The sequence below is a fragment of the Xiphophorus maculatus genome, chromosome 13 (assembly GCF_002775205.1).
Source record: "Xiphophorus maculatus strain JP 163 A chromosome 13, X_maculatus-5.0-male, whole genome shotgun sequence".
NCBI lineage: Eukaryota > Metazoa > Chordata > Actinopteri > Cyprinodontiformes > Poeciliidae > Xiphophorus > Xiphophorus maculatus.
The window spans coordinates 16,816,931-16,842,621 of NC_036455.1; the positions used below are offsets into that span (position 1 = coordinate 16,816,931).

The 25,691-nt window shown below is 42.4% G+C and overlaps 1 protein-coding gene across 1 annotated transcript; it reads left to right on the plus strand.

Annotated features, from left to right (window-relative positions):
- Positions 1–4,267: 4,267 nt before the first annotated feature.
- On the plus strand, positions 4,268–9,048 carry LOC102221674 (transcription factor SOX-4-like). The gene has a single exon (XM_005809102.2). The coding sequence runs from the start codon at positions 4,767–4,769 to the stop codon at positions 5,865–5,867; it is 1,101 nt and encodes a 366-aa protein (XP_005809159.1). The 5' UTR covers positions 4,268–4,766; the 3' UTR covers positions 5,868–9,048.
- Positions 9,049–25,691: the final 16,643 nt, after the last annotated feature.

Genomic DNA, 25,691 nt, shown 5'->3' on the forward strand with positions numbered 1-25,691 from the left:
AGCGGCCGGGTCAGAGCGGCGCGTCACTCTCGAGGCGGTTGAAGAAGGGCGAGTCCATGGTGACGGGAACCTCCGTTCACCGACACACGGACTCTTTTTCTCCCTCACTCTCCGGACTCCTAATCTCATAACTCGTGTTTTACGACACGCTGGGATGACTCCCTCGCCCGTTTCTGGGGGGGGGGGTTTCTCTCTGCTCCCAGCACGATTGTAAAGACCCGACTTATAATAAACTACGGCCCCCACTACTCCCCTTGTGAAGAGGCACATGCTGCTTTCTCATTAAACAGTCAGGTTTCTTGAGGGTCAATCACATATTAGGCATTCATATTTGTTTTATTTAAAAAAAAAAAAAACGCTGCATATTAAACATCTTAAACCAGCAAATGATTCCTTTCTTTTCACATGCATAGAAATTGTAGAGTAGAGTTAACAATGTTTGGAGAGTTTTAAGGAAAGTTATCTTAAAAAGGAATAAACAACATGCAGTCATTTGTTTAAATAAATCCAGATTAGTTAGTTCTGAAGACTGACCAGGAAGTGCAACACCAAAGTGACGCACAGCTTCTTTTAAAGTAACAGCAGATTAAGCAAACTTTCTGCCTCCCATCATCACCGTTGAATTGGGTTATTTAAACCGACGCCTAATATTTACACTGGAAATTCATGTTGGAGGTGGTGCTTCGCAAAATACCTTCCTGTGTGAAACATTTACTAAAAACTGAACATGCAAAGCATTTCCTGTCCAAGTAAATCTCTGATGGATGTCTGGTGTCAGAGCTGTACTCTGTGCGGAACAATTTAAATGTTTCGCACTTAGAACTTGTTTCAGACAGGAAGATACTTGGTGATGCAATGCCTCCTACCTCTATTTACCATGTAAATGGTTATCAGTTGTTTGTGTGTTTTTTAATGAACAGCACGCCTCTGCGTGCTGTTCATTAAAAAAGTTCACTCGGTTCATGGCCGCCTTGGACTAATAATTGTCTTTAGCCCTAGAGACCAAATAATCTGGATTTATTATAAATGCAGACACCAAGGGTGTAAGATAGATAACTTCTTATGTTTATGACAGACCGTCACTTAAAGAAAATCCACAATTCCGCTTTGAATGTACCGATTTCCAAATTTGCCACAGTCGCAATGCAATTTGAAAATGGAAGTGCCCCATATCGCCGTCACCTCTTCAGCTCCCCACTTCCTGCTGGTCCGCTCTGTTCACGCCGGCCTCCCATCGTAGTGACACCGTCCCTTTAGGCATCAACAGAGCCGAGACAAAGGAGGGAGGCAGGCGTAGTTTGAGGTAAACACGCGGCTCAGGCCCAACGAGGGCCGCAGGGAGCCGGGGCTCCGCAGCAGCACCAGCAGTGCGTCTGCTGGTGGAAAGCTACCTGACAGCTGCTTCTCACACATCAGATAAGATTACAGGTACACCCAGTACACCTGTTTAAACAAACCCTCGCGCAGGCACGCCGCCATGCGCGCGCCTGTCTGAAGAAGACTAATAGAGATAACAAGCTAATCCAGGAGCAGGTGCATGCTTGTAATTGGGGCAAGCCACAGATATATAGCAGGGGGGAAGAAGTTCATTATTAATACTGTGTTTGATTTATGTGATCACAGGGTTGATTGTGCATTTTTTAAGAGTTCTTTTGTGTCTCTTTTTTTGCGCATTCATTGTAGTTTTCACCGACTACCAGGCGGGTGTTGTAAACCTCGGAAACTCTGGCAGTCAGTGATGTTGCAGAATCAGAGCAAGACTTGCAGAGAAGCAGCCGATCACAAGACGGACATGTTGGCACATAATCACACGCACGCGCACACGCACACACACCCACACACACAGACACAGTTAATGCCTGCTCCATTTGGCTCTAGCCTGACATCTAGCGACTCAGGCTGTAATATGATCTCACATGACACTGGCATGTTAACATAAAGAGATGGGCTGGAAGCTGCAGCAGGATTGAAGGTTTTTTTTGTTTGTTTTTTTTTTAAGATTAAATGTAATAATTACTTTCCATATATCTGGTTCACCACAATGTACCGACATGTAGAGAGTAAATAAAAGCAACCCACAGCCACTCTATCCCTCTAAAGCCCCGCCTAAGCTGCCATCTGTGATGTCACTGCGCGCGGCGGTGTCGTAACAGTTTGTCAAATAACACAACGGGCGGCTCGACGTTTGGGTGGGCTCGCCCCGTACTGAAATACTACGGCAAGCCTGACTGACGCAACATGTTGTGGCCTCCTCCTTTGTGTTTTCTCAGCATTTTCTCGGCCACCACGCATGACACACAATCTAATTTTAGCTGGCCGGCCTTCATCCACATGAAGCTAATGTGGTTCCAAGTATAGAGGAGGACAAGGATGTTAGATATATATATATATATATATATATATATATATATATATATATATATATATATATATATATATATATATATATATATATATATATAAGGGATATTGGTGCATAAGATGTATTAAGAATAACAATTCTTTCATTTTAATCAAGCATTTCTGCCTAAAAACTTTTTTTTTACAGGTTAAAATGTATTATTATGGTCCTGCCAAAACACTTTTCTTTGTTGTTGAAGAAAGTCACTGAAGATATTGTTGTGTTTTTCGTTGTGAGCTGTAAAGGAGGTCATGAGGGTTATATATGACTATATGAACTCAGTTAAACCTAAAAGCTGTCCCAAGAGTTGTATCTGAGAACTCCTCCGTGTCGGACAGGAATGTGAATCCAGGTTTGACTAGTTAGCGGCAGCGCTAATGCTAATGTCAGACCAGCACCCCGAGGGAGTTGTAGCCAAGGATCTTCACATCTGAGCTGCTGCTGTCAGGGAAAAGGTTCCACATGCACCTGGTTAGAATGGATTCTTAAAGGTTTGTTATTATTTCAGTAATGTTTTATATCTTAATAAAAAAAAAGTGTTTTGTCTTTTGCCTGTCTTTAAGATGGAGGTCAAATCCGGTTACTTCATGAAAGAAAATATGAAGATAATCTTGATTCTACTCCCAAACAGGACACAGCAGAGAGGTGGCTGTTTCTCCTTAGAGCCATTAGAGGCCCCAACTAGGGATCATCGTCTGGGGCCCCACTTCCAGATAAGCCCATTACCATTATAAGTACTTAGGGAAAGTTGGGGAAGAGAAACAATTGTAAGGTTACGTGACTGTTAGCTTACAGTCGAGTTAGCTAACATGACTTTTAGCTTACAAACAGCCGTAGTAACGATACAGCTCAGAGAAAAGCAGCAGAAATTACTAAGCTACCAATAAAACTTGACTCTGTTAACACAAATTACAAATGATGAAAGTGTTTTTCTTGCAAACCCTTAAGAGTTCCTTCCTCCCTTTGATAGCGGTGGGTCCGTGTTAATCAGGCGCATCGGATACGGATCAGTGGGAGCTTGTAGGTTCCGAAGGCAAATGGGAAAGATGATTCTGGATCGAAAAATTTAAAACGCATGTTGATTACTTTGCATCAACGTTCCCTATGTCCAATATATGTTAGTGTGAAGTATAATAGAACATCACTGACTTATTTGAGTAAAATTTCTGTAAAAAGTAGAGGGCAACTCCATAATGGTTCTTAATTGGTGGCTAACTAGTAGCCGCTGCTATTCGTTGGGATGGTACAGCAAAGGCAGAAGAGAAGTTAATTTGTTGGACCCCTGAGGTATGGCCAGGGCCTAAATAACTATACCAGACCTTGATGTTAAAGAAATGCACAAAAATTACGTTATTACATCTGACTTGAATAAAATCTAGAGCCCGCTTATAGATTTTAGGTTCCTACATTCATTAAAATACATATATTTTCAAACTATTTATCGTCGCCCCTTCAAACTTCACCGCCCTGAGCTGCTGCCTCAATAAACTCTTGCTGGAGTCGGAACCAAAAGGTCAACACACAACCACTGACCCATCAGCTGAACATCTGTTTGAACATAGCTGCCACTGCTCAATCAGTGCATTTTAATAAAGTTTCTAAATGAAAACACATTCATTTCTCTGACATGTTTCTAACAGCCTGTGTTTTTGTTGTTGCTGCTGTTTTCCTCTGTACAGTGTTCCTCTAGAGAACAGGAACATATAGATCGAGACGCTCACAGTCTGACTTGGTTCTATTCTTCCAGTGGAGTCTGACAGGAATGAGGTCAGACACACGGATCCTCATTGCACATTATTATTATTATTAGCCGGGGTTTTTTTTTATTTTTTATTATTATTATTCAGCCAATGGGAGTCGAGTGGGAGTGGTTTGAGTGAAAAACCAGGATGGAGACAGGCGCCGATTGGCTCCCGCGCCTCGAAAGGAGGGTATAAAACGATGAGGTCGGCGTTGTTGTGTTTACAGTAATATCACAGTGCGCACGGGAAACAGGGAGACTATGAGAAAGCGCAGCTGCTCCATTCAACCACATGGTTCCTCAACCGCACAGACAAGCTGCGCTGTAGACAGCCGGGCTCACATAGGAGACTCGCAACGGCGACTGTTGAGCCTCGCAGGGAGAATTTTCAGCCGCACGGGCAGTTGAGAGCTGATCCGGGAGGCGCGCCGGCAAAAGTTCCGACACTCGGAAGTCTCTTCAGGCAAAACGGAGCGAACTCAAAAGAAAGACAGAAGAAACTTGGATGAACTTTTATTTCTTAAGATTTGCTTCCAACTCATAGCTGAGGAGATTTCCCCCCCACTTCTCTTCTTGGCGCATAAACTTTGTCACTGACTGAGCGCTTCCAGACTGGAGGAGGAAATGGTGCAGCACATGAGCCACACAGAGAGCACCCACGCTCACTCCCCCGGCGGGGACTCCACGGACACGGGAGACATGGACCTGGAGATGGACGCTTCTCCGGCCCCGGAGGGCTCCCCCTCCTCCCGGGAGCGCAGCGACCTGGCGTGGTGCAAAACTCCGACCGGCCACATCAAGAGACCCATGAACGCGTTCATGGTGTGGTCGCAGATCGAGAGGAGGAAGATCATGGAGCAGTCTCCGGACATGCACAACGCCGAGATCTCCAAGCGGCTTGGGAAGCGCTGGAAGCTGCTGAAGGACACGGACAAGATCCCGTTCATCCGCGAGGCGGAGAGGCTGCGGCTGAAACACATGGCCGACTACCCGGACTACAAGTACAGACCCAGGAAGAAGGTCAAGTCCGGGAGCGCGGCGGGCAAGCAGGCGGATCGCGGGGAGAAGAGCGGGGAGCGCGGCGCCAAAGCCGGCGGCGGTGGTAAGAGGAGCCCCGCGTCCAAATCCGCGAGCAGGACGCTGAAACAGGGGAGCAGCAAGAGCGCTGCGGTGCAAGAGTACGCCTCCGCGGCGTTTAAATCCAGGTCGGCGTCCGGGGCCAGGCAGATCCCGGAGAAGCGCTCGGGTTCGGGGGAGGCGAGGCGCTCCCACGTGTTCGGCGGGACGGGCAGCATGGAGAGCGGGCCTCCCTCCGTGGGCGTCCCGGCCAGTCCCACCCTGAGCAGCTCGGCGGAGTCCAGCGACCCGCTCAGCCTGTACGAGGAGCACAGCCCCGGCTCCACCGCGCGCCTCAGGTACGCACGCGCCTCCTCCCCGACGCCGTCCGCCTCGCACTCGTCCTCCTCCGTCTCCTCCGCGTCGTCGGACGAGGAGTTCGAAGACGAGCGGCTCGACCTGAACCCAAGCCCCGGCTTCGAGAGCACCTCTCTGGGCGGGATGGGCTTCTCCGACGCGGAGCTGGACCGGGACTTGGACTGGGGCTTCGGGGAGTGCGGGGCGGGATCCCACTTCGACTTCTCCGACTACTGCACTCCGGAGGTCACCGAGATGATCTCGGGAGAGTGGCTGGAGTCCACCATCTCCAACCTGGTGTTCACCTACTGAATCAGCCCCCCTCTTCCCTCCCACGTATGAACTCTTCTATCCCTCTACAAGACAAGATAAGAAGATTTCCGCCATTTTTTCCACTTTTGAATAAATAAGAGTGAATAAAGGAAAGAAAAAGAGGTGGCCTGCGTGCGCGGTGAAGCCCAGGTATGCGGCGCTCAGACTTGGACAGCGCTCAGTGGCGCTTGACTGGAGGAAATGCTTAGTTTGCATTTGGAGAGGAGGAGGTATGGAATGTCAAACGTGCCACAATTCAATACATAAGGAAGTTGGTAAATAAAAATCTATATACGTGATCATTTTAAACAGTAAAAATAGATACGTTAAATAAGTAGGTAAGTGCATCTGTGACATATTAAGTTGTTTCAGTAAAATCATTTAAATGTGATTAAATGTATCAAAGGATTAAAATCGGTTTTCTAAAACCACATATAGTTCAGGTGTTTGTAATCATTTCACAATCCTGTGCTGTAGTAGATGGAGAATTTACCTTTATGTGTCAGCCTCGCCCAACAGTCAGTAGGCGGGGCTAACACTGCTTCAGGCAAAATGATTGGTCGGCAGTTGAGCTGTTGTGCAAGGTAAACAATCAAATTTCAGCTGGCGAGTTATAGTCACAGTTTAAATTATTGCAGTGCCATAAACGTGTAACATTTAAAAACCATGTATTTAAGTTTTAATTATTGAGAGCTTTTAATTATGGGTGCATTTAATGATTTGTTGTCACATTCATCTTTAAAGATATTTATGTTAATTATTTAATGTATTTATCATGGCATTCTTAAAATTATCATGTATATAATATTTATTTAGAAAATGTATTTATTTATTGGATTGTGGCACTTTTGGCCCTCCCTATTGAGGAGGAGTGAATGTAAGCAGAGGAGCTGCAGATGTTTAACTCGTTCCATGCAGGATGAGGACTGAGACTGAACTTTTTGAGTCACCGTAAGAAATTTTCTTTTCTTTCGTTTTCTTTTTCTTTTTTTGGAACACTTGGAGAGCTCTTGTGTTTGGTTGTGTTTTCTAAGATATAGCCAATCCACACTGACCATCACGTTCTGGACATTTTTCTTCTCCTCAAAACTCAATATTTGTAGTGTGAACACGCATGCTCTCCAGGAAGAGGAGGAATTTTCTTATTTAATGCGTGAAACGAGACAAAAAAATGTTTGTCTTTGCTGCGCAACTACGCATTTTGTGGGCGCATAGGACACAATTCACTATCACCAGCTTCTCTCTCAACGGCAGGATTTAAAACAAAGACTGACTTTAAACTTCAGAAACGTAAAAAAAAAACAAACAAAAAAAACACTCAGTGCACAATTCAGGACCAATGTTCTGCGCTTTCTCTCTGCCTAGTTCTTCAACTTTGTAGTTCTTGTGTCAGATATTCTTTCCAAATATGTACAGAGCCGGTCCAAGGTTATATTGGGCCCCGGGCAGAATTTAATAGGGGGCTCGCTTCCTGTTGAGGTCATGTGCCCACCAACTACAACAGCAGGTCTCTTTCATATTTTCCATGCTTGATGCTTTTTTTTTCCCTCAGCATTTGTTCTCAAACTGGTTTTAACAAAGAGTTTTTTAAAGACACAGTTCTGTTCTTTTGTTTTATAAACACTGGGTCTTACCTGTTGTAGAAAACTCATTAAGTAATTTAATTTTAATATAAAATGTCACATATTTGTTTATAAGAGCTGGGCAAAGAGTAAAAAGAAGTCCCAAAAATTTCCAACAAACCATAAATCGATGTCATGTTTGTATTGCCTTTACAACAAGCACATTTTTTAAGCTGTCCTTTAAAATTTCATAACATAGTGGTATTTTTTTGGGGGGACCCCCGGCCAGCAGGGGGCACCAAGCAACCCACATACCGCTCATGCCTTAGCCCGGCTCCGTACATATATTACTATATATATTGATGTATTTATACTGGCCAAACTTTTTTATACATAGAAGTATTGTTCTCGTACAGGTCTCGTTTGTGTTTGTGCACACACACACACACACCTGTCTGTATATCCAGCGGCGGAAGGGCTAAGAAGTGTATCTTATTTAACAAAAAAAACCCACACACAAACACACACACACACAAAAAACAGTGTCCGACTCCTCTCACTTTCAAAGAGATTTTTGAGTGTGTCATGATTTTCTACTTGTATTTTTGTACAAAATCTATAAAAGGGGGGGGCAGCCCTGCAGCATTGTCGTTTGCATCTACATTGGTGGTTTGGACGTGCAGAGGGGGCACAATCTGACCTCACACAGTGTTTACAGTATTTACCCACATGCTTCTTAAATGGCACAGTGACTCCAGCTACACCAGCCGAGTAAACAAAGCGCCGCCGAGGCTCCTCCTGACTGTGTTTTCCAGTCCACGCGTACTCAAAACACACTCAAACCTGAAGTCTCAAAGTGAAAGATCCCAGATAAAGAGTCACTGTTTGGATAGAGCTAATACCTCTGTGTGCTTGGTTTGTTTTTTTTATATATATATATTTGGAGATAAGTTTTATTTGAACCACTGGACTCATTCCAATTTTGCCTAGACTTTGGAGGGAGGAGGAAATGTTTTTGAAGTGCTTCATCTGTTATTGCGCAAATTGCATCAAAAAATAGTATTTAACCTTTTTCTGTACCTGTTGGCTACGTATAGCAGGCTATTTGTTTATTTTTTTTTGTTTGTTTGTTTTTTTTTATATTATGGCATGGCAAATAGCATTTGTATTTCAGATTCAGGTATATGTAGCTATAGCTGTTGTGTTTAAGATTTTTAAAAGAATAACATGAAGATATTTATGTAAACTGACTGTACTATAAGCAAAGATTGTGTGTTTTTATGTATCATGATCAACGACAGGCACTAGGACGGCCATCTTTGGTGGAAGATGATTGTGGTCCAGGAGTTTCCTTTAAAAAAAAAAAGAAAAAAAGAAAAAAAAATGAAAGGAAAAAAAATTCTATTGTCCTTTTTTTTTCTTTTTCTTTCCCATTTGTGCAATATGTTGTGTTTGATCATGTTTTGTCCACTTCAGCCAAGATCGTTTGATGTCTTTTGCTCAAAAACCAGCCAACATTTGGGTCAATCACTGCCTCTCAGACCTCTGTACAGATTGTCTTTTTTTAAAATTTTTCTTTTCTTCCGAGAAGGAAATAAAATCAGCTGGAACTGAAAGTGCAATGCCCCTCAAGTTGTTTTCCTTAAACTTTGTTTCTTGAATATTTGAAAATTGTAAAAAGAAAAAAGGTGCCACTTTTGATATGGGCAGTATGGCCCTCCGCCCAGGGTGGTCATCCTCTGGGGACAGCATGAACACTCAATTGATTTTGAGTGTTAAGTTATTTATGTCTAATTTTCTGACCAAAAACCCCAAAACAAAACATGGAGTTGTAACCTAAAGCTGTACATCACATCACATTATAAGCTCATTATAATGTTAGGACCACCGTGGATTGAGCTTAGCATTAAAAGCTCTATATGCAGACTGTTTTTTAATCTATCTTGGTCTCTTTTGGTAGGAAAAAAAACACGTTTATTTTTCTCTTAGTTTCTAAACGAAGCTAAAAGAAAAAGTTTTCTTTTCATTGCAAAACACGTTTTGTAGGACCCTAAAACAAGGGCTAGCTCGGGACACCATTTGTTCAAAAAGTAGCATCTTGGGATTCCCAAGTCTCCATAGCAACCATTCCACTATATCACCAAAATGTTTGTCCTACTACCAGGACATTTGTCTAGAAGTGTGAGCTTTGGACAGATGAGATTAATATTTAGTCTTGTGACATCAGTCAAGGTTGTGAAATAGAGAATAAATTAAAACAAAAACACCTTTTATGCACCGGTAAGTAAGGTGGAGGTGCTGTGGGCCTGCATTCAAGTTCATTTTTCCAACTGAATATCTATATATCTAGCTGGCTATCTAACTAGCCAGTAACTAGCCAGCTATCTAACTAGCTAGTTAGCTAGATATTTGTCTAGCTATTTGCTGTTTTTCACACTATTAATGTTTTTCACCCACTAATAGAAATACCTCCAGTAAGCTTTATAAAAGCTAAAAGATGCCCATCGAAAGAAAATATACATTGTCCCCCTTTTTTTTTCCTTTTCTTTTTTTTTTTAACTCGTGCGCATATAATGTCATTTGTTTACGTTCTGCCAAGCGCGCGTGAGATATGAATGCACGGGAGCGCTTCGCCGTTAGTAAGCGAGCCGCCGCAGCAGACTGCCAATCAATAGCCAGCCAGTGAATCGATAGGAGTGGCCTCTTTCTTCCATCTCGTCCTCTCGTCTGATTCCGCACGTGCAGAAAACGTGGCTGCCATGGAAACGCTGTATCCAAGAGAGAGAGAGAGAGGTTGCAATCCACTGGGGAGCAGCATGGCACTCGTGTATACGTGTGTGTACACTGGTGTGTGGGGGGGTGTGTGGGGGGGTGTGTGGGTGTGTGTGTGGTAAAGGGACACAGACTGATCCATCAGGGCGGGGTGGATGGGTTGATGAGTGGGAGGGGGTGGTAGACATTTCTGCAAGGCATGACTGGAATAAAGGAAGAGGAGGTGTGTGTGTGTGTATGTGTGTGTGTGTGTGCGTGTGTGTGCGTTCTGAAGGGAAGGGAGGCAGAAGAGGGTAAAGAGGGGAGGATGTTTGCCCATCCTGGTGGATTGTGCAGGAGACTGCTCCCAAATCCAATTAATTCCTGCTGGATGCGTTCATTTGTCTCGTGCGTCTGACGAGAAAGACACAGAGAGGGACCCCTAAGGTACAGTATTTAGTGTGTATCAATTTACGCCCTATTCCACAGGAGACGCTGGTAATTATTTCCATCTCTCACTCGTTCCGCTCTCTGTCAGGAGGCCGGGGTCGTCTCCTCTCCAACTTTTCCCTCTGACATCCCGGGCCTGGTAATGAGAACGAGACGAGGCACGGGCACCGAAGACGACGAGTCGGCCCCCGCCGCCTGTCTGCCATAAGCCTCGCATCGGGCTTGAAAGAGCATGTGAGGTGTCCCTGTTTTCTAAAGACCTGCGAGTCGGTGGAAATAAAGGGACGCGGATGCCACGCTGCCACGCTGACCCATATAAAGACACGCGTATCAGCGCTCGGTGCCCTTAACCTTCATGCCTGATTACTGCAGTTTGTTTATGTCCTGGCTGAACCTGAGTGAGTCTGACAAGATCAAGTCAAGGTGTCTGCTTGGAATAGAGGCCAAAAAGGAAAACAGCCTCCACACAACACGCGCGCACGCCTGTGAGTGCTCACTCCAGAGGAAAATAACAGGTTTACTATAAATTAAGTAACTAAAAAAAACAAAAATAAAATAAAGAGTTGATTTGAAGTCAGTTCACTTTTTACCGACAGTGCTTTGAGATTTTGTTTTTAATCACACCTTGTGGCTATCCACTCACTGGAAACATTATTAAATACACCGACCCTTTATGAGGTAGCGTAGATACAGATCCAGAAACATTCCTTTTATTGTCCATGAGAGTGTTCACACCTGATAGCCCTGCAGACTCATTTCAATTGGGAACGAATTTGCGACATTACATTTTCAGCTGGTGTGGTTTGAAAAACCATGATCCCCCCCCTCCTCGCCTGTAGTGGTGCTGCAACAAGAACCACAGAAGGAAGCGACAGGAAAACCTCTGAAGAAGACACCGAGCGCAACTTCCGTTTTTATGAAATGTAAGCAAAGATGGAATAGTGTCAGATTTCAGCAGTTGTAGGATTTCACTTTTGTCTGTGGCAAAAGACCACGAGCCATTTCTCCCGCTAGCACTAGACTCATGCGTTTGTTTTGGTTGTGTTTACCCAGAATTCACTGCGCTATAGTTGGCTTCCTGCTTTTGGAGCGGTCTTCTGTCTGCCTGAGGCTTACAATATGTATTTGAACCGTGCCAAAGTTCACTTCAACCGAACCCAGACTCAGTCCAGACTTAGCTCTTTTGTTCCTTTGCGTATTCACACACCTATCCAAATGAACCGGACTTTCTACGCAAGCGGACTAAACATGGCTGGTGTGAATTCGCCCTAATTTTGGTGAGTTTGTGTAATTTCTAGCCTGCACTCCCCTGTTCTTAGCTGACGAGTGGTTCCTGGTGTGATCTTCTGCTGAGATCACTGCATTTTTACTGTTTTGAACAAGTCTGCCCATTTTCCTCTGAAATCCTAAAGGCATTTCTATCCCAAAAACCACTCCCCATTGGGTATGTTTCTTTTTTATGACATTCTTTGTGAAAGAGAGATGGCTAAGTATGAAAATCGCAGTACAGGCCTGTTCGGTAAATTATAATATTATTGAAAGGTTCATTCATTTCAGTAGCTGTATTCACTTAGAGAAACACATTATACACACAGACTGGTGTTTTCAAGCCTTCATTTCTGTTAATTATGATGATTTTCTGCTTGCAGCTAATGAAAACATGACATTTGAAATGAAATTACATCACACCAATAAAAACATTTTTAATAGAGAAATGTGGGCTTAATGAGAAGTATATTTAATACCTGCTTAACGGTTGTTATTGTTAAAAGGCACTTTTAACCTGACAAGCAGCCTCATCTAAATGCAGTTTCCAATTTATTGAATACCACTCCAGATAAAGGGTTTCTGAGAAACTCCTATCAGAATCTGTTGCTGGGGCAACTATTAATCATGTGAGCTGGTGTTTAACTGGCCATAAAATATGTGGAATGAATATGTTGAATACTTTCACGAGCCACTGTACGGCAGTACATCGCCTCTGAACAGCCAAAGGTAACATGGAATGGTTTGGATCAAAGCATATGTGTCTGTTCGAATGGCCCAGTCAAAGTCCAGACCTAAATTCAGTTGAGAATCTGTGCAAGACTTTAAAGTGTATGGTCACATACACTCCCCAGTTAGTATGAATAGAAGCAAAATGGGCAAAATTTTGTTAAAGATTCAGAATCTTTAATAAATCGTGAAGACTATGAAAATACATTGAAGCTTAATATTGCAGCTTCTTTTTGTTGTTCTGTCATGTAACTTTCCCCAAAAACCATATTAAAGGTGAAATATAAGAAACCATTTTAAAGGGAAATAATCATTATGACAGGAACTGTTCAAACATAAACCACTGTAAGACACTTGCTCTGCTATTTTCCAGTATTTAGATTAAGTCATAAGTAAGCGGGTTACATTAGCAAACAATTTTTTCCCAATATGTTTCTCCACCCCATATGGAGAGCACAGCAGGACATTAAAGTCGTCATAATATTGCAGTACAGTAAGATAAACATACAGCAAACTGAGAGGGGATCAGCGCTCACTGCTGAGCCGATTCACCGAGTCACTGTAGAGATATTACAGGAATAACAGAATTTTATACTGAAAAACCTATAAAATCCATATGAAGGAGCCTTTGAACACCACAGGTGCATTTAATGTCCCAATGGACTGCTACTGAAGCACTTGTTTTCAGAAATATGCCGCCAGCGAGGTGGAAGACAAAATCATCGTAGGATGTGAGTTTTAGCAAATATCCACACTTTTCCTTTACTGGTTGGAATGTGTTCCTACTGATCCCACTTCCTGTTGTTGCCTTTTTGCAGGTGAACGAAACGAAGTGGACACAGTTTTATCCAAGTGAACGTCAGAGGCGGCAAACAACCAAGCTGAAGGCGTGAGGCTGAACTGTCGTCCCATCCGCTGCCAGCTTTCAGTGAAAAGCAGAGGAGGTGGGATGTAAAGTTAATGTGGGATCACAAACAGATGGGAAAGTACCGTTTCTTTTCCCGTGTAAATCTCAGATTACACAACTTTCATCTGGGCTCTGTTTTCCACTTTTTCCACCAAAGAAGCGCTAACATCCGAAAAATTCGATTTGCTGCTACTTCCAACTCGGTAAAGAGAGATATTGTCTCGGAGGAGAGGTTTCTGGTTTTCATTGCCGAGTTACATAAATAAAATGTTGTTAGGTCAGATTATTGGACGTTACGGTGCCTGTTGGTTCACTGCAGCCAAAAAATGATGCCAGCTTGGAAGTTTGGTCTGACACGGTGCACTTTCCCAACTGTAAATACCCATTGTGCTTTTTTTCATCTTGTCATGTTATAACCACAAACACCAGTGTATTTTATTGGTATTTTATGTGATAGACCCACACAAAATATTAATTAATTGCAAAGGGGAGAAAAATAAAACCCTTTTGAAAATGTTCACAAACAGAAATAAAGAACTGCAGCACTGTCCCATCAACTTTGATCAAATTTCTTGAATTTGCTAAAAAAAAAAAAAAAAAAAATTTAAAAGTCCCGCCCGACTTTTAATGGCGTCTCATTTTGCCGCTCATCGAACTTTTGCAGTCGACGTTCGCCAAAAGTTCAGGGCAACGTTCAGAGGACGTTGTCGGAACACTCTATGCTGCCTGGGTGGGTTTAAGCCAAGATTAAATCACATGCTGGTGGACTGGGTTTTATTTATGGTTGTTAAATTAAAGGTCGGCTCGGCGCAAATGCACATTGCAGATTTCAGTTTGTGAACAAATAAAACCACGTATTATTTTTCCCTCCCTCTCACAACTATACATAAAATACAACGATGGTTGTTGGAATGTGGGGAAAGGTGCTGCAAGATTCTGGGTTGAGGCCAGCTTGAGATCTGGACAATGTCATCCTGTTTTGGGTGTGTATGTGTATATATACGTGTGGTGCCTTTAGAGCACTTTTGGTAATGACAGTTTGTTAGGTTTACCCCCCCAATGTCCTATGGGCAGAGACAGATTATGGCAGAGTCATGTAAAGTGGGCAGTCAGCGCTGGGTTAAATGATGTCTGGCTGTACGGGGGGTAGACTGTTGGACATCTCTGCCCTGAGGGGGTCCCTGGCCGAATAAACAGGGTACTGCCCCCATTAAACTCCAATCAGCAGATAAACTGTTGACTGACACAAAATCGACTGATCATAACATGTAAGGCAGCTGCAAGCACAGCACCGTAGGTCTTTAATGGGGGGGGCGCTTTAGGGAGGCCGCCTTTCATGACACACATTCCAAACACCAGCCTCAGCCATATACATCTTCAAGTCTGCCAATAACACGGCAAGTTCAAATAAATCCCTGTGTCGACTCTGCCTGCATGTGAAGGCTTAGTGATCAATGGGAGGGTTGATTTAGTGACCGTGCAGAAGTTAGTGGTTTGGGGAGCCAAAGTGAAGGTTTGTTTAACTTTTTCAGAGATCTAGACGCTGAGCAGACTCAAAAACAAAATCTGTCCAGTGACATTCACCTAACATCTGGCATCTGCCTTCGATCGGATCCAATGGCAAATAAATCAGGATCATTAATCAGCTTCAGCCTGAATGCTGGAAACATCACATCTGCCTCTGCTTTCAACATGAAGCTTCTCTTCATAAATTTCTTTTTTTTGTTATTTATTCTCAGGCATCGAAGGCCTGATGCCTCTACAGAAAACATTTACAGTGGCAGTCAGAAGTTTATATAGCCCAATCCTTACCACGAATGCCATTCTAATTTTTAATCACTGAGTTCGAAACCAATAAAAACTCACGGCAAATGTTGACTTTGGTTTTGAAGTCATGTCTCTGCTGCGCAGTTCCGCCGGTGAAGTGTGCAACAGAGTGGAAGGGAATTGCATGTAGTGTAAATGTGGGGTCATGGAGAGGTGGTTGGATTACATGAAACGATAACATCGAGAAAGTAATTTATATCAATCTCTTTGGCAACTAGGGCATCCAGACCTCACTGGAACATTCACAAGCGCCAATAGGTTGTTCCAGCATTTTGGAAAGGTAGCACAGAGGCGCTGTGGTAGGAACATCTGCTCATCACACACAGCTCATCGGAACACCGGCAGCACATTCTTTGGGTACCCAACTTTGGAGATGTTCCTCCTGCTCTGGCCCTGTAGCTTTCAGCCCTCGATTAGCTTTCCTCATGGCTGCAGACGGTAATATTTTGTCATCGGCTCACGTATTCAATATTTTTTGGGTTCATCTTATTAAACTTCCAATAAAAAATGCGCTGAACTGTGTGGTTGTGATGGGACTAAATGTGAAGATGTCCAAAGGGTACCTTTTGTGAGGTACGATGCAAAAACCAAGCTGTACACCAGCCAAAGTAAGACAGTCAGATGGTTTTTTGAACAGGGGATTGTCATACTGATACTGAAAGGCAGGCTTTCCAAACACTCCAATTAGGTGATTGACAAAGATATCCTCTTCAGTTACCTTAAGCAGCACTCACTTCTGGAAAGGGTGAATAAACTGAAGAAAAGAACTTCCCTTACCCCTTATGTAGCTTCACCTTCTTAACCTTCACCCCCATTTATTTGTCTTTACACAGATCCCAAGGCACAAGGTCTAATTCGTCATTTCACCCACTGAGCACATTAAGTTCCTAATGGCTTATCTGGGCTGGTGCATGGAGTGTTAAAGTCGTGAGTACAGACAGTGGAAAATAGCAGCAGGCCTTCACGATTAGTGCTTAACGAATGCGGTGGGACAGACGAGAGACAGTATCTCTCCTCCTACAGCCAGAATCGGGCCTCAGTGTGTATTCAGACATCATGGCCCACTGTACCGCACATAGAGGACTCATTGTTCTAAAACAGTTTGGCAAAGCAGAGAGGACTTCTGAGTCAGAAGTGGTAGGTGTTGTACTGTAGTATGCTTGAAAAGATAGGAACGAGCTCCTGAAAGCAGAGGCTCGGATCGTCATTTCTACAGCCCCGCTTGGCAGAGTGTGCAGCCCAGTTTAGGGAGAACAGAACACGTTGTAAACATTGTTGTGTTAAGGGCAGCTGAAAGTCGAGGGATCGTCTACCTCCGAAATATGACACGGAAGCGATGCGTGTGGAAAACCTTTTCATAAACCCGAGAAGCAAAAACGGGTCAATGAGACAGACGACCCACATGCAGCGTGAGTTTAGATGATCTAATTGGAAATGTGTCACTGTTGGTGTGACACAGCCTCAATTGCATCATCTCCTCAGACTGCTGTCATGTTTTAGCACCTAGTCCGTCTGCGTGTGCACACAGTGGGAGCAGAACATGGATTCAGGACACGGAACAGAACGAGCGTGACTTGTTGACAGAATTCTTATCAGCGGACTTTCCATTAAAAAAAAAAGAAGAAAAAAGAAAGTCAGTTTACTTATGAATTCAGAGGCTTGTTTATTCCATCTGTAACTGCAGAATGTTTTGTTTAGCAACAGGTCAAATTAAATGTCAATGAGCCGCTGCCCGTTTCTTCCTGTTCTGTTATTTTTCAGGATTTTAAATGATTGTCTGATTCAAATTTACTCGAGTTTCTCTCACAGAGCATTCTAACAGGTCTTCTGATGTCTGCACAATTTTTTAAATATGTTTTCGCCCACTGTTCTCGCTGAGTCTAAGTAGCATTCCTTCTAGTGGAATTTTCTCATCTACATTTAAACCGCCAGTTATCCCCAATCTAAATCCTTAGTAGGCCAAGTCGGATGCCCAGTCATACTGACTCAGGTCTGCTGAAGGTCTCTTCTTATTGAGAGACTTGTTCATTTCCGCTGTAGCTCTTGAGGACTCCTGCTCTAAATCGCCCCAAAGCTGTTCAGTCAGGTTGAGTTCAAGTCAAGTTCTTCTACACCAAACTCGTTCATCCATGTCTTTATTGCTCTCAGTTTGTGTACCGGTGGTCAGCTTTGTTCGAACAACAAGGGACCATCCTTGAACTGTTCCCAAACAGCTTGGGGTATGAAATTGACTAAAGTGTCTTGCTTTCTCTTGTTGGCTGCTACATAAAGCTTCCCTGTCAGTGGAACCAAGGGCCAGAGTGCAACTTCTGGAAAAAATGCACCCCCCACATGATAGTTCTCTTTGCACTTAACAATGCAGTCAAGCAAGTAGTGCCAAACCCAGACTCATTTATTGTGTTGTCAGAGGGAGATTCATGTCTCCACTGCTCTAGAGTCCAGTGGTGGTGTTCTTTACGCCTCTGTGTCTGATGCTTCCCAACCCAGTGGACGTGTGAAAAGCCTTGGCGCTGACAGGACGAGGGGAGGAGAGTGTATGTGTAGGGGTGGACTTGCTCAGTCCTGCTTGGAACCCGTTAACAACTGCTTGCAGCTCTAGTATTTCATTTGATATTTTAAGTCTGGAATGCTTGAAAACCCATTCCATTAATCTCTCTGTCCACTGCTCTAGAGGCCACATACAGTTTGAAGGGCTGTAGCTTTTTGACTTGGCAGGGAGTTTTCAACCTCTGCGCACTCTACGCTTTTGTACTCGCACCGCACGCTCAGATTTTATGTGCCCTACTACATAAAATGTCAGATTTGCCTTTGTTTCCAGTCACTTTCCTTTGTCTTATGATGTAATTGTAAGTATAAATGATTAGAATTGTGCAAATTTGCAAATATTGCATGCGCAGTACAAACAATTTCTCACAACTCCAGAGAACCTCTTCACCTGCAGGAAACAGTAAGTTACTCTTTGCATGGAGGCTGAGCTCGGTAGCCACATCCTCTTAGCAACTACTGGATATCTGTGTAATTTAGTAAAGCTTTTAGCTCTCAGGGGATGCATTCATATAAATTGCACCTTTTCTCCAGTGCTTCTGCTATGTTGGTGGTGCAAATATTTAGCAGATCTTCACGACTCCCTGAAGAATCTTGTCCAATAACTTTTGCAGAATGTTGACTTCTCCTTTTCTTTTCTTCTGACAACTTACATTTTAAGTTTAATGTTTAGAATTAATTTCCTTTAGTTTAGTTCTTTTTGTTTGTTATCCCCAAGGAGTAGAACTAATGAGATTTTCTCTAGATGCTGAGAGTTCTTGGTGGAGGCCAAGTTTTGTCTTGCATTTGATTAACTTTTGCCCATCGTCAGTTTTGGGATTAAGTCGTAACAAATTAATTGGAGCACTGCCTACACCCCCTGATGGCACCTAAGTAAAAATAGTTGCTGATCTTTCAACTTCCACTTGAGGAAGCAAATACGTAGATGCAATCCAGCACCGTGGCAACCTTCTTTTAGCCTTCTTTTTATGGTTCCGGGACAGAATTTCAACATTTTCTATTTCACTGTTGCTTAACTCCATATTGAAAAGTTTAAGCTATATTTCTGTGAGATATTTTTGAGTTGGACAAATAGGAGAAACTTGTATGCAAAAGCAGCTCATCAATTTGACGTGTTGATGATTTTGATGATGGCATTTGACAAAATGTAATGTTTATTGCTTGTTTCGCCTTTGTGTCGATTGCGTTGTTTTTGTGACGTTAAACTTCCTTGTTGCTGAAATGTGCGATACAAATAAACTTGGATAGAATTGAATTCTGTTTCATTTCGTTAATGTGGGGGTGGGAAGGCAGGCTGACCTCTGGTGACCCCTGGAAACTCAGCCTTTCGGTTTCCCCAAAACACAAAGTAGGTCATGATGTGCTGCTTTTTTAAGTCTTCTATTTATTTTATGTTATTTTATGCCTAATTAGGGATTTCCTGATTGTACAGGTCTGGCGGTAATCATTCCTAGGGTGTGGCTTGGAAAATTGAAATGAAATTTTCCAAAAAGAAAAATAAAGGTTTTGGTCAGGTAATTTGTGCAAATACTTCAATGCATATTTCTTATCCAATATAGTATTAGGGTTTGGCATTCAGGCTCTGATCTCATCGCTTCCTGGTCTTGCTGCTCTACATGTCATGGAGTGATGAGCTCATCTCCACCTCCTTATCCTGTCTTCCAAATGTCAGGAAATGAGGAGATGGTCTCTGGGCTTCTAGCCCAAAAGAGGCGTTGGAGGGGGTAGGAAGACCCAATCAGAGCTCAGCACAGGAAACAAACAATGCATCATCCAGCATGATGCGACCAAATTGTTATGGTATGCTTGATGTATTCAGCAGAGTCTTTCATAGCAGCAACACAGCTTGAGTCGACGGCCAGAGCTAATTTATAGGCGTGGCCTCATTTAATCCCAGTGTAACTCTGCAAAGATTATGTCATTTTGAATACAGGTGTTTATTTTCTGTTCCAGCCCAAATAACACTAGAACATTTCCATGAAAAGTCAGTAGCAGAAAACCAATATCCTACAGTTGTATCATATATATATATATATATTTTTTTTTTCTTACATATTTGTTGAAACTGTCATTATGTCCTCATAATAATATGAAGGAAACAGGGGGGAAAAAAATCCCCTGATCCTCTCCTTCTCTCAGCATGAACTAGAAACAACCAATCAGAGCCAGGAGGCGGGTCTTAGCGCTGTTGATCATAATCTTGTGTAACTGCTCATCTCCCCTGGCTCTCTGCTACCGCTACAGCCTTGTCAGCAGAGCCTGTCATGAGCAAAGTTAAAAAAACAAAACAACAACAACAAAAAAAAACACTTAACGAGTTAATGTCGCTACACACTCATGTACAGTAGGTGGCAGTATGCACCTCGAATAGAAAAGAAGAAGAAGGAGCACCCCACACCTCGCTGGAGAAGTGTACTAGCTAACGCTAGTCAGCAAACGTTTTTCCATTAAAGGTTAAGTTGTTTCTCCGCCATTAGCATGGCGAGTAAATTAAGTCGTACTCTTGGCTCTAATCGGTTGTTATTATAAGTTTGCATTGTATTTTTAATGACATTTAAAACCCTTTGGAGTCTTGGGTCTAAATGGCCGTTTTGGTCTAATTTTGAATATACCCTTATATTTTCACCATAAAAACTATTTACCTTACCTTGTTTGGTATCATTATTTTCAGAACATCCTAAACTTTGTGATTTTACAGTGTTTGTTTCATTTTGACAAAATTTATTATCACATTGGAGCAAAAAACACACACAGAAACATGACCTCATGCCCGCCACAGGGCGGGCGTCGACCTTAAAAGGTTAAAAAAATTGACTATTAATTTTCAATAAACCTTCTTAAAGGGTGCGGGGTGCCATTTGGCACTGGTGGTGTTTTATTTACGCAGTTACATTGTCTACAAGTTCTGCCTTTATGAATTGAGAAAACAAGCAGTTTGTGGCATTAAATCGTCACAAATTTACTACCACAAATTTGTGTGTGCTAGCATTTCTGAAATGTTATCATTCTTGCTGGGACATGCTAAAATGATGTGCAGCGGTGGGATGACGGCTCCACGGGGGTCTGTGGTGTTTGGTGTAGCTGTACCAGATGGAGTCTTAGAAGTCAGCTGCAACTCCTGGACAGATGTTCTGGTTTATTCTCAGTGGACCAGTGCCGTCTCAGATTTATTTATTTTTTTCATGAACACACAACCACAGAAGATTTGATGACAGTATGTCTTCATCCTTTCCTTCCAGCAGGCACCCTGCTGGGCAGCAACGCAGCCGAGCTGGGTGAGAAGGCGGACGGGAATGAAGAATGGGAAGATGCTCCTGACTGTTAAACTTAACAATTGCTTTTGAAGCTCTGAGCTACCTGCAAACTCTTCAGGATGAAAATCCTCTGCTGGGCTTAAAAGAGATGTCCTCTCGCTGTCTGGGGGATGATGGTGGACTTTCAGAGCAGAATCAAGTAAGATCACTGTTTAGCTGTCCATCTGTGAGGGATTATGTGTGTGCGGTTTCTGTCTGTAGTCAGCATTCTGGTGTTCCTCTGAACGCGGAAATAAGTTAAAAATCGACAAACTCTCTGAAGCTCATCATTTTGGCATATTTTTAAATAGATTTGCAAGCAATTTATTGAAAAATAGCAGAATCTCAACAGGTTACATCTACAAACTGCAAGGTACTATATTGTATTTATGCAAATGTTATGCGCCAGACCAACATAAAGTTGTGCATAACTTTGAAATGGTCACCTTATTAGTGAATGTACAATTTAGACTCGTAACATTAAGGAACAAACAGCATCCTGAAAGCTGGGGAACATAGCAGACAGGTCAAGTAGAAAGTTATGGAGGAGTTTCTAATGTTTTAAAGGTTAGAAAACAGTAACATTGTCCGAAAATCAAATCAACATGGCTGTCCACCTAAACTGACGGACCAGGCTAAGATACCATTAGCAGAAAAAAAGTCAAGAGGCTCATGGTAACTCTAGAGGAGTGCAGATGTGGGTGATAACAAGTTACTTCTAATCTTTTACATTGATTTAAGGTATTTAAATCAAATGTTCTAGCAAGAGTTGATTTCTCCCATGATCGCTTTTTTTCTAATCACATTTTCAAGTAACGCTGATCTTACTCAACTAAAAGTTTTAGCCTCTCTCCTGTTCAGAAGGGGTTCCTCTGCGTCTCTCACTTTTAGCTGTGAAATCAAACAAACCTGCAGTAACTGGAGCAACAGGTAGTTATTCAAAGCATCGAATACGGGCCTGAGTTTTAGACTTCGTTTGTTTGCCAACCATTTTTGAAAACCAACATCCCCTCTTCCCCCACTTCACAATCATGCTTGATGCAATAATTAGGGCTGGAACTTTAACACTTTAATTTTGGTTAATTAGTTACATAGATTTTAATCTGTTAAGATTGTTAACACAACCATTTTCCTTTTTTTTTTTTTTACATATTCAATTTTCTGTCCAGAACCTTTGTATTCATGCGTTTCCAGTAGACTCTTAGATCTGACGTACACGCGACATCCGCAGGACACAGCAATGGACGATGGAGTCGCTTCTTTTGGCCCACCGGGCTTAAAGTTTTTGCTTCAAAAAACGATCTAAGTAGCGGTGTTGCTACGCTGGTAATGACTATTGTGTGAAAGTTGTGCTAAAAGGAGTTAGCCTAGCAGTGAAGCTATTCAAACCTAAAATAACACCTCGATGCTAATGTCAGCATCCACATGTCGAAAGAAGCTCAATGAATGATCAGGGATTCCTTTAACACTTCAAAGCTGAATTGGTATAATAAACTTTTCACCAATCTGATGGCTTCATAACTGAAATAACAGATTGAAACCAATAAATACCTTTGTTGATGAGCTCACATGTCTATTTCAACTATTTAGCAGCAAAAAAAGGTTTTTAGAATTGAAAATGTCGCTTTTCCCCCACTTGCGATTATTCATTAATTTATGTAAGTTTGTCTTAAAATATCCCAATAAAAATCCATTGCTGTTTGTGTCTGGATGTAAATAATTCAAAGGAATGTGAATACCTTTGGCAAGACACTGCATAAATCTGGCCCTAGTAAGATTTTTTTATTTTTTTTATTTTTTTAAGATTTCATGCTCAGGCCAAAGGTAATGAAACCTACAAACAGTCACCCTTTAAAACTGATGTGCAATTCCTGCAGCTGGATTTTAACCACAGATTAGAGTTCAGCTGTGGACTTTTGAAGCCCGTACCTAAACTGAGCCCCTGTAGCTATATGGCTGTACATTTGAGTAAATAAAGAAATGGGTCTACTCAGTGGCGGGGGAGGGGAAAAAAAAAAGAATAAACAAAGAAAGAATTGTACTCATTATGGCAACTGACTCAGCCAGTCTAATATGCTTCCCCTTCAGTTTTGATTATTTTGTTTCCTCTGAATTGGCTCATTAAGGGCACTCTCCTGAGCCCCACCGGACCACTGCACATTAGCTGCAGTGAGCGACCTGTGCACATCCCAAGCAGCCCAAAACACCATGGAAGTGCTGCAGTGTTGGTGGTTGTAAGAAAATAGTTGAAAATGCGCATTAACGTGTGTCTGTGTAGGTGTGTGTATATATACACACACACATATAGGGACACCTTGTAGTGTTACGCCACAAAAGCTACTTGCCGATGATAACTGCCGTTGGTTTTAGCTGTCAAGCTGTCAACGTAGCTCGCTAAATCTGAAATGTATGTGTGATATATGAAAGAAAAAGGGACGCAGTGCTTCAATGCTAATTGTCAACACCGCAGCTAGATAACATGGTCAGGAAAAGGTTTTAGTTAAAAACAAATAGTGAGGGAAAGGGAATCAGGTCAGTTATGCTAGCTTGACTTTGACAATCGTAACATGTAGATTTGCTGTAGAATTTGGTGTTCAGATTTAAAAAAAAAAAAAAAAAGCGACTTGCGCACCAACTCTGAGAGATCATCAGCAGATCAAGTGTTTAAATTAATCAACCACAGTGGTGGTGTATGTAAATGTCAATATGTACTTGTAGCGCTGAATTATCATTCCACTGGAGTAAAACCAGTTTATTGTTAACATTTCTGAATTATGTGTGAAACAAAATGACTTCTGTTAAACCTTCCTGAATATTAAAACCTGGAAATCTGAGATATTTTGTTTAAAAATCTTCTACAATGATTATAAAGTTAAGCATAGTAATTAATCACATTGCTATAGGGTGATTAATTTGATTAAAAAAAAACAATAATCAATTGACAGATTGACATGTAGATATATAGATACAGAAAAAAAAGGATTTATTTAGAGCTGGCGAGGGAATTAGCATGTGTGCAGGAGCGGTAGATTGTGTTATAATCTTTTCATTTTCCCATTTGTCGTGCCCATGGCTGTCAGCAGCTGTTAGGTGCAGAGTAATGATTTCTAATTGTGTGCTGCCAATTTCAGAGCGTGGTAAACTGATGGTTAACTCTGTCAAGCAACATCAACGATTGCTGTTTCCTGTTTCGTGTTTTTTCTTCGTTCTGCTTTTGGCTGAAATCTGGTTTGACAAAAAAAAAAAAGAGAACAATCTTGAAATTAGTTTGGATCGTATTGGGGCAAACTGGTACAGTTTGGTGCGAAGAGAGACAAACTCCTGTGGGTCCACATGAGTGAACGCGTGCTCCTGTGCATAATGGCACGTCTGGAGGAACTGCGAGATGCGTTGTTGTGACATGCCTTGTCTTCCGTTCTGTAGAAAAAACAAAGACGGCCGCCGCTGGATCCAGACAGCAGAACTAATTAGTCAGGAGCGCACATGCGAGCGCGCGGGCGCACACACACGCAGCGCGGCAACACGCGGGAACCAGAGGAGAGGATATGATGTCACCTCCATAACCATAATTACCCGTCATAAATCATGTGGCGTGACACCCTGTCTCAGAGTGAATGGGTGTCCTATGTGGCAGCCAGGGATGGCTGCTCTTTACTGCAGGGTGCCACCATAACTCCAACTTGTTCTGTCTCTCCTTTATCTTTATTTTCTTCAGTCCTCGTCGCCTCCTGGATGAGACAAACGCTCTTTCATGGTGCCTTTGCTGTTGTTTAGCTCCAGTCAGGACGAGTTTGACATTTTGTGGAGCTCCTCCTGGTGTGTTTGTGTCTACATGAGCATTCCAAATCGTCAAATGTTTGCACTTCACACACACACTTTTATTTAATGAGTGCGTTTTCTGTGATACTTTTTAATTTGAGCACATTCCAGTGATGCTCTGTTTGATAATTATGGTGCGGAGAAAGAGGTGCGAGTCCAATTGATTTATTTTCTTACTCATAAAAATTTTAAATGGGCACTGTTATGTATTTTCCAGGCACATATTGCCATTTTATGGCATGATTAAGTAACTGCTAACTGCAGTTATAAAAATGCTGCATATGTCAAATATGACTTGAAAGAAATTTGACTTTGTCAGTTAACGGCTTAAAAATTGGGCCTCTGTCTCTTTAAAAACTTGTGCTCTTTCTGAAATTCCGCCTACAGAACGTCAACTCAACATGGCTCCTCCTTTAACCCTCTAACAACGTTAGTAGCTTCTATAGTGAGCTTAACTGATGTGCAGCTCTATCAGGTGTTTGCTAATTGCTGCTGGCTAGTCTGAAGGAGCTGAGTGAGGGAGTCATGGAGGACGGTGGTGTTGTGATTTTTTTTTTAAATCTAGAAATGGTCAGAATGTCTCAAATATAAAAATACAAACTCCCCAGTTTCATTGCGGCTTTCCGCAGCTGTGAGGAGGAGCTGCACCTAGAAAGGTGGGGCTTGGTCCACCCAG